At 40.9% G+C, this 10,299-nt stretch overlaps 1 protein-coding gene across 1 annotated transcript in view; it reads left to right on the top strand.

Moving 5' to 3' along the window:
* The first annotated feature begins 1,102 nt into the window (after nt 1-1,102).
* Nucleotides 1,103-10,299, top strand: part of ndufb11 (NADH:ubiquinone oxidoreductase subunit B11) — a 31,079-nt gene continuing 21,882 nt past the window's right edge. Inside the window, exon 1 of the mRNA XM_034165726.1 lies at nt 1,103-1,322. Coding sequence (XP_034021617.1) covers nt 1,155-1,322 — 168 coding nt within the window. The 5' untranslated portion in view covers nt 1,103-1,154. The remainder of the gene's footprint in view (nt 1,323-10,299) is intronic.

Genomic DNA, 10,299 nt, shown 5'->3' with positions numbered 1-10,299 from the left:
ACTTTAAGCGATATTTTCCTCTGCCATCTTGGGGTAGGGATTGTCAAGGGTTTGTGATTTCCATCCAGATGTTTTCTGGTTATTCAAGAACAAACATAATACTAGAAAAGTATTCCAGGAGACAAACTACGTCCATAAGTGAAATGTTGAACTGCAGTAAATGCATTGTAGTTAAATTTGTAGGCTGTCTAGTTAAATTGATAAGATTTAACCTCTTAAACCCTAAAGTCCCCAAATTTGGGGACTTGCCCTGTTTTGTAACATTTGAACACTCATAACTAACCAGTGCTGACACCAACATACACTTATTATACATCAAAATGTCAAGAGAAGTCTCCTCTACAAAAGTATCCCCTTCAGTCACATATCAACTAACCACAGCTGAAACGCCAAGCAAATAAAGACATAAATCGGAGTTCATTTTTTGGGGGGGAAAAGCCTCATTTTCTCCTACCAAGTATTATTTACTTTCAATTTTTTTTTTTTTTTTTTGCATCGACAACATCCCCTAGGACCTGTCTTTTAGCTGATCCAAACTTTTGTGTTTCTTACCTTGTACAAGCTGAGATATAAATCATAATGTATGGGTATGTGATTTTGGTGAAATAGGCTCTAGGGCTTAAGGGGTTAAGTATTTTTTATGAGTTTCTTTGTAGTATTATATCAAAATGTACGATGTGTGCTTTTGCATACTTTTTACACAATGAAATTAATTTTGACGTTACTGACTGGAGTGGTTAATGCACTTGGTTTCAGTGCAGAAGGTTCCGGGTTCAAATCCCACCCCTGCCACATTTCTCCATGTAATGTGGAGTTGCGTCAGGAAGGGCATCCGGCGTAAAACTTGTGCCAGTTCAACATGCAGATCCACCTTGCATTTGCTGTGGCGACCCCAAGTGCAAACAAGGGAGCAGCCGAAGGGACTTACTTTTTTTTTTTTTTTGACTGGAGTTGTGTGATATCAGGACAGAAATCCCCCTCCCAAAATGGCGGAAGAAAATACTGCAGCAATAAGCACCATGTTCCATCTAGCCATAAATAATCTCTATGCCCAAACGAACGGAGTGGCCGGATGTTCGCGCAGATGTTCTTTCCCTCTGGTTCCGGGTCGACATAAAAAAAACAAAAACAACAACAAAAAAAAAACAGACGAAATGTTGACTCGGCTGTCTCGCTTTGGGTCCGTTTTCCCCCGGTTTGTCTTGAATTCTTCGGCTCGGTTCGTGTCCCAGTCGAAGGCGAGTGGAGGTTCGGCGGCTGTGACGGAGCTTCCGTCCGCCGGGCCAACGGTCACTCCGGAGGAATTCAGTCCGTTTGTCAAGGTGAGTCCACGGGGAACTAAAACACTCCGACACCGGCAGCATGTCCGCTTTTTTTTTTTTTTTTTTTACACCAGAACACATATTTTATGGGGTTATTTCATTTTTTTTTGAACATACAACAAATAGTGGGGTTGTGCGTTTCATTTTCTTTGCTGTTCAACCGTCTGTTTTTAATTCACTGCCTTTTGTTCAATCCGTCCGTGAATTTTGGCAGTTGCCGCTTCGGCCAACAGGGGGCGCTTTGCAGCCATTGTTAGAGCCTAGTGCTTTTTATTTTATTTTTTATTTTAAAGTTTATTTAACAATTGCACAAAGTACAAAGGTATGCCAGGGGTCAATACACGAATAAAGAAAAATGTAAAATAAATATAAAAATTTTATTTTACAGCTTATCTATTTTAATATGTATATGTATATGTCACGGACATGTACAAGGGACGCTCGTCAGCATCTCACCATGTCATTTAGGTCCTTCAGACTTTATTTTTAGTAAATGCTTCAGGGGAGCATTAGCATGGCAAAAACCTTTCAGACCCCCCCCCGCCTTGTTATGCATTTTCCTTTCAGCTTCTGGGAGGCTCTGCCCCCCCATACTCTCCACCTTTTTAAGCATTTTTCTTTTTGCTTTTCAGCTGACCCCCAATTACAGCCCTCTTAACCCCCTGCCACTTTTTAAAATGTAGATTTAAATTAATATTCAAAGTTTTCAGCTTGTTGACAGTAGGGCTGTACAATATGGCCAAATTATCATATTTCAGTTCTGTCATGTAAATGTCACTTATATACATGCTGTCCATATTCTTGAGCCGCTTAGGTGGATAGTGAGAGTTCCCATGGGATAAAAAAGCTTTTCACCTTACCATCCCTGGTTCTCAAGACCAGGCACCTAAGTGGCTCTACTCTCTCTTTTTTTTTAAAGATATTTCAGTGTACCTTAGTAAACACAAATAGAGTTCCACTTTAGATTTGGAATGTATAATAGAAGATATACCTTACTGAATTTTAATATCAATATGATAAATGATATGACTATTATTTGACACAAAGTTCAGCAACAGCGAAAACTAGGGATGGGTATTGATAAGATTTTATCTATCGATTCCGCTTATCAAGCTGATTCCTTATCGATTCCCTTCTCGATACCCCTTGTGAATTTTCCGTGTACTAAAAGTAGGCTTTACAGGTTTTCTATGTCATCAACATTTTAAATTGGTCACTGGATCCTTGATCTCTGGACATAAATAAAAATAAATAAAATCTGTAGTTTTTGTCAAAAGCATTTCCTTTCAGACATTTTGGCATGAATGTCTCTCCGTACCTCTGAGCTTGAGCTGAGCTCAGCCAGCTGCTGCACGTCAGCACAGGACGTCTCGTTTTGGGAGGAAAAAACGTTTTGATTGATTGCAGTTTGTTTGTATTACAATGTTTGGAAAGAGGTGTCATTTGATTTTGCTTTGAAGTTACTAATTCCGACTGGACTGTATCATTCTAACTTGACTCGGCAGAGAGCCGCTCAGCATTTGGAGCTGTGTGAACAAAACGGAGGAGTGACTCAAGATTGACATATTCAGTGATGAAAGTGGTGAAAAACAAAAAAGCTGTCTGTGTCACGGACCAACGTCGCACAGAGAGAACATGGCGAGAAAGACTGTTTGAAAAAGTCTCATAAGGACAAAGCTGGCTTCATCAACACACCTGAAAGATAAAAGAAAATTGAACTGTGCCCTCTCAGGAAACATGGTAACAATTTTTCTCTCCCTGGAAAATAAACATTCTGCTGTTCAAACAGGATTTTAGAAAAGATTATGGACTGTTTTTCACTCATCTAGACTTTCATTGTAAAAAAGACATTGTGGCTTTGAATGGATTTACAGGAATTTACACAAGAATATAAGTGACTTTTTACTATAAGGTATGTTATTGATATTTTACCATGATTTTCCAAATATTCTACAAGCTTTAGCTGTGGTTTTTGAAATGCTGTAACAGTCTTTTCAGTCTTCATAAATTTCATGTAGTTTAATTGTTCTGAGTTAATGCATAATTTGATTTACAATTAAAAGGAAAATCATTCCAGGTCCTACTTCCACGTCGTATTCTGTTATTTCAATGTCATTATTGACAGGTCAAATAAAAGGTTGAATATAGGATCATTTAAATATCCACTAATTTCTTCCAGGAGATGCTTAAAAAGTATCGTTAAATAAAAATTTAATTCTGGGCCCTAGAACCAGGCTCCTGGGGAGCTGTACCCCCCCCCCCCCCCGCAAATTTTCCTCGGATTTTACAATTTTCATTTCACAGCCCTTATTATTGTTGTTGCTATTATTATTAATATATGAATGAAAATAAATTTTAAAAAATTGCAATTTGACTCTTTAACAACAACGAACACTGAGCCATTAATTTACAGAAAACAAATCAACACAACTGTGCTGATGTGAACAGCTTAATGCTAACTTTAACATTGAAAATGCCATAGATATGGTCTCGTTTTTAAGTTATAAAATACATCTATCAATTGTTTCAGAAGACCATAACAGGTCAGTTTAACAGAAAAATATTGAATATTACTCACAGACATATGCTTTTCAGGGTTTTAGCGGGGAAAATTAGGATAAAGCAAAATAAAACAATGAATCCATGAGTCATAGATCAAAGCACTGCTTCGATCTGCGACTCACTGCTTCGATTGGTTCAAGGTTCAAAGCAAAGCCCCGCTGCAGGTCTGTAATCAATGTAGAGACATGATCCTTTTCCTGACAAACACCCCCCAAAACAACAGCCACTCCGAAGGACCGATAAGGGAATCGTTAAGCAAAAAGCTTATTGATGTCGGTGAATTGAATCATTTCTTAACGATACCCGAAGGAACCGGTTCTCGATACCCATTCCTAGTGAAAACTAAACATTCTTAAACAAAACAGTAATAATACACACTCATTTTGCACTCATCATAAGGTTAGGTTACTGTGCCCTCCAAAAGTATTGGAACACTTGGAATTTCACACATTTTAATTTGTTTGTGCCATTTTAAATACAGGAAATACAAAAAAAAAAAGAATTAAAAAATTTCTAAAATTATCTTACTCAAACTGAAAGCAAATCTGTAAAACTTGAAAAAAAACCTGTAAATAATAATCAGTTTTATTGCCAGTTTTCTTCAGACAAGTCAGGGGATGAAAATATGAACATTTCCAAGTCACTGACTGTCTTGGACTTTATTTATATCAATTATGAAGAAATACAAAAGTTTCTTTCACCAAAACATCAAATCTACACTTTTATCTCAAATGTACTTTCTGTCAAATTGTAGCTGAACTTTCAGGTCGTCTTTTTAAGAAAATCCTCCTCTACACCACTTCATCAGAGAGCTCAACTTTATATTTTTAATTAATTGATATCAAGTTGTAGAGATTTGCTTTCAATTTGAGTTAAGGAAGATAATTTTAGAAAAAATGTATTTGAAATGGAATAAACAAATTAAAATGTGTGAAATACCAATTGTTCCAAAACTTGAGGGTAATTGAGAAACACTGAGGAGCAACATCTTACATCTCATATATATAGTACAGCAGATAAGAGAATATTTAGAGTGGAATCCTGTAAATGGTGATAGAAACATCAAATCTGGCACAAATAATCCATAGACATGAACTCTTTAAAAAAAAAAAAAAAAACTGATTGGTCACTTGAATTTTCAAGAGGCAGCCAGGTACAGGTCAACTGAAGAATTACACAGGGGTCAAAATCAGGGGTGGACAACTTGTTCCAGAAAAGTCCAAGAGGGTGCAGGTTTTCTTTGCAGCCACTGACTCCACCAGGTGATTTCACTGATTAATATCACTTTGAGCAGATGGAATCAGTTTATAAGTCAACTCAAATTAATGGAGAAATGCTGCTTTTAACAACCTGGACCTCATTTCTGACAAACGGTCGTTTACTCACCAGTATACTGTAAGTTTGGTGTGATTAGAAGTCCATAGTTCAAACGTGCTCAGTTCAGATCTGAAGCAAACATTTTTCTTCTTCTTCTAAGGTGGATTAGAACTTTTTGTGGTACACAGCACTAACTACTGGACAGGAGGAACCTAGCAGTCAATGTGACTCACTGATTTGAAAATGCAGCTCTTTCAACCAGACGTGTGGTGCTGTGACATGTCAATCATCTGTGTCCAGTCAGATTTCAGGAGAGTCCAGTGAAACCCCGGCCTCCTTTCTAGCTCCACCCATGCCAGGAAGTGTTTGACATTTGAACATTTCCTGTTTTACTGTGGATTTGAAAATTGGCACTTCCTGTTTAGGACACCCTGTACCATGAGTGAGCTTCACGACGCTGCACAACGCTTCACTCATATAATAAAATAGATAATCTGTCAACACTTACAATAATTTAGAATATCAAGAGTCTTTAGCAGATCGTAATGCTGTGGTTGATAGAAGGAATCATGATGACGTCATGCGCCGGGCAGGACCACACTGGTAGGCAGAAAGCTCTTTATGCAGCCACTGACTGTATGTAATATTTGAAGATGTCACAGTTAAAGGCGGGCACTCTGTGATCCATCACATGCTGACAGATCAGCGCCGTGCATAAAAAACACATCACATCCAGATCGATGACAATTCGTTTTAGATATTCACTTAGCAAGCAAGCATTCTCAAGGGTCGGATGTGGTTTGGCTCAGAATTGTGTCCAGTACAGGTGGCAGATGGGATCACGTGAGCTCACCCTGTTTGAAAACATCCCCTTCTGAATTTTTTTTTCTTTTTTCCTTTGGTTTTCTCTGTGCAGCTTCACATTTAGGCGATAAGCTGTGACTGAAATTATTATGAGGGCTGCAAATTACAATCTGATTTTTGGCTCTTTTTTTTTTTTAAATCAAACACGGTTTAACATGCGCAAAAGAGTGATTTTGCAGACAAATGGATGAACACAAAGTGAAAAATGGGCTCAAGCCGCCGATGAAATAAAGCCAGCGAGAAGAAACATGGAAGTGACTCTCCAGGAACCCATGGTTTGGTTCTAGCTGGTCTGGTGGTTGTGTGTAATGTATGAATACACACACATATATATATATACGAGGGCTGTCAATAAAGTAACGGTCCTTTTTATTTTTTTCAAAAACTATATGGATTTCATTCATATGTTTTTACGTCAGACATGCTTGAACCCTCGTGCGCATGCGAGAGTTTTTCCACGCCTGTCGGTGACGTCATTCGCCTGTGAGCACTCCTTGTGGGAGGAGTCGTCCAGCCCCTCGTCGGAATTCCTTTGTCTGAGAAGTTGCTGAGAGACTGGCGCGTTCTTTGATCAAAATTTTTTCTAAACCTGTGAGACACATCGAAGTGGACACGGTTCGAAAAATTAAGCTGGTTTTCAGTGAAAATTTTAACAGCTGATGAGAGATTTTGAGGTGATTCTGTCGCTTTAAGGACTTTTCACGGTGCGAGACGTCGTGCAGCGCTCTCAGGCGGCGTCATCAGCCTGTTCAAGCTGAAAACCTCCACATTTCAGGCTCTATTGATCCAGGACGTCGTGAGAGAACAGAGAAGTTTCAGAAGAAGTCGGTTTCAGCATTTTATCCGGATATTCCACTGTTAAAGGAGATTTTTTTAATGAAAGACGTGCGGACGGATCCGCGCGTCGGGACGCAGCCGACGCGGTGCGGCGGCACAGGAAAAACACCTCCGTGTTGATAACCATTTGTAAAATCCAGGCGGCTTTTGATGGCTTTCAGTGGAGTGAGTATATGAGAAATTGTTTAACAGGCAGGACATGTTCCAACTTGTCCTTAAGGCTTTCAACAGAGGTGTTTTTCCTGTGGCGGAGCGTCACGGCGGCTGCGTCCCGACGCGCGGACCCGTCCGCACGTCTTTCATTAAAAAAATCTCCTTTAACAATGGAATATCCGGATAAAATGCTGAAACGGACTTCTTCTGAAACTTCTCTGTTCTCTCACGACGTCCTGGATCAATAGAGCCTGAAATGTGGAGGTTTTCAGCTTGAACAGGCTGATGACGCCGCCTGAGAGCGCTGCGCGACGTCTCGCACCGTGAAAAGTCCTTAAAGCGACAGAATCACCTCAAAATCTCTCATCAGCCGTTAAAATTTTCACTGAAAACCAGATTAATTTTTCGAACCGTGTCCACTTCAATGTGTCTCACAGGTTTAGAAAAAATTTTGATCAAATAACGCGCCAGTCTCTCAGCAACTTCTCAGACAAAGGAATTCCGACGAGGGGCTGGACGACTCCTCCCACAAGGAGTGCTCAAAGGCGAATGACGTCACCGACAGGCGTGGAAAAACTCACGCATGCGCACGAGGGTTCAAGCATGTCTGACGTAAAAACATATGAATGAAATCCATATAGTTTTTGAAAAAAATAAAAAGGACCGTAACTTTATTGACAGCCCTCGTATATATATAACACCAATTCCAATGAAGTTGGGACGTTGTGTAAAATGTAAATATAAACAGAATACAATGATTTTCAAATCCTCTTCAACCTATATTCAGTTGAATACACCACAAAGACAAGATATTTAATGTTCAAACTGATAAACTTTATTGTTTTTGTGCAAATATTTGCTCATTTTGAAATGGATGCCTGCAACACGTTTCAAAAAAGCTGGGACAGTGGTATGTTTACCACTGTGTTACATCACCAGTGCTCAGAGAACACCTGTTTGGAACATTCCACAGGTGAACAGGTTAATTGGAAACAGGTGAGTGTCATGATTGAGTATAAAAGGAGCATCCCCAAAAGGCTCAGCTGTTCACAAGCAAAGATGGGGCGAGGATCAACACTTTGTGAACATCTGTGTGAAAAAATAGTCCAACGGTTTAAGAACAATGTTTCTCAATGTTCAATTGCAAGGAATTTAGGAATTCCATCATCTACAGTCCATAATATAATCAGAATTTAGTGAAACTGAAGAACTTTCTACACATAATCGGCAAGGCCGAAAACCAACACTGATTGCCCGTGACCTTCGATCCCTCAGGCGGCACTGCATTAAAAACCAACATCATTGTGTAAAGGATCTGTGATGGTATGGGGTTGTGTTAGTGCCCATGACATGAGCAGCTTACACATCTGTGATGGCACCATCAATGCTGAAAGGTCCATCCAGGTTTTGGAGCAACACATGCTGCCATCCAAGCAACGTCTTTTTCTGGGACGTCCCTGCTTATTTCAGCAAGACAATGCCAAGCCACATTCTGCACGTGTTACAACAGCGTGGCTTCATAGTAAAAGAGTGCAGGTACTAGACTGGCCTGCCTGCAGTCCAGACCTGTCGCCCATTGAAAATGTGTGGTGCATTATGAAGCGCAAAATACGACAATGGAGACCCCGGACTGTTGAACAACTGAAGTTGTACATCAAGCAAGAATGTGAAAGAATTCCACCTACAAAGCTTCAACAATTAGTGTCCTCAGTTCCCAAACACTTATTGAGTGTTGTTAGAAGGAAAGGTGATGTAACACAGTGGTAAACATACTATTGTCGCAGCTTTTTGAAACGTGTTGCAGGCATCCATTTCAAAATGAGCAAATATTTGCACAAAAATAAAAAAGTTTATCAGTTTGAACATTAAATATCTTGTCTTTGTGGTGTATTCAACTGAATATAGGTTAAAGAAGATTTGCAAATCATTGCATTCTGTTTTTACATTTTACACAACGTCCCAACTTCATTGGAATTGAAGTTGTATATATATTCTCTGAAATGGTTATGGATGCGTTGAGTTTGTGTTTGTGGAGCTTGTGTTGTGTTCAGGGTTTTGTTTTGGTTTTTTTTGTTGGGGGGGGGGGTCATGTGATCACACAGGTGTATATAATCAATGTCTGGGTGTATATAATTAACATTGTCACCTCCTTGTGGTGGCTTTTTTTTTTTTCACTCATCTTCAATCGCTTTTCCGGGTTCGGGTCGCGGGGGCAACAGCTCCAGCAGGGGACCCCAGACTCCCCTTTCCCGTGCCACATTGTCCACGTCTGACTGGGGGATCCCAGGCCAGTGTGGAGTTATAATCTCTCCACCTTGTTCTGGGTCTTCCACGGGGTCTCCTCCCAGATGGACATGCCTGGAACACCTCCCTTGGGAGGCTCCCAGGAGGCATCCTTACCAGATGCCCGAACCACCTCAGCTGGCTCCTTTCAATGCGAAGGAGCAGCGACTCTACTCCGAGCTCTCCACGGATGACCGAACTTCTCACCCTATCTCTAAGGGAGACACCAGACTTCCGAGGAAGCCCATTTTGGCCGCTTGTACCCGTGATCTAGTTCTTTTGGTCATGACCCAACACTCATGACCATAGGTGAGAGTTGGAACGAAGTTTGACCAGTAGATCGAGAGCTTCGCCTTTTGGGTCAGCTCCCTGTTCCTCACAACAGTACGGTAGAGTGAATGCAATACTGCCCTTGCTGTGCCGATTCTCCGGCCAATCTGACGATCCATCGTCCCCTCACTCATGAACAATACCCCGAGGTACTTGAACTACTTCACTTGGGGCAAGGCCGTATTCCCTACACAGAGTAGGCAATCCATCGGTTTCCTGCTGAGAACCATTGCCTCAGATTTAGAGGTGCTGATCCTCATCCCAGCAGGATTGGTGACAAGGCGCAGCCCTGGCGGAGGCCAACCCCCACCGGAAACGAGTCTGACTTACTGCTGAGCACCCCAACACAGCTCTCGCTTTGCAAGTACAGAGATTGGATGGCCCTGAGAAGGGAACCCCTCACTCCATACTCCCACATTATCTCCCGGGGTACCTGATCGTATGTTTTCTCTAAGTCCACAAAACACATGTTGACTGGGTGGGCATACTCCCAGGCACCCTCCAGGATCCTTGTGAGAGTAAAGAGCTGGTCAGTTGTTCCACAACCAGGACAGAACCCGCATTGTTCCTCTTCAATCCAAGGTTTGACAATCGGCCGAACCCTATTTTCCAGCACCCTGGAGTAGACTTT

This window comes from Thalassophryne amazonica, unplaced genomic scaffold (genome assembly GCF_902500255.1).
Source record: "Thalassophryne amazonica unplaced genomic scaffold, fThaAma1.1, whole genome shotgun sequence".
In the NCBI taxonomy this organism is placed as follows: Eukaryota; Metazoa; Chordata; class Actinopteri; order Batrachoidiformes; family Batrachoididae; genus Thalassophryne; species Thalassophryne amazonica.
This window is presented reverse-complemented; position numbering and strand designations above follow the sequence as displayed.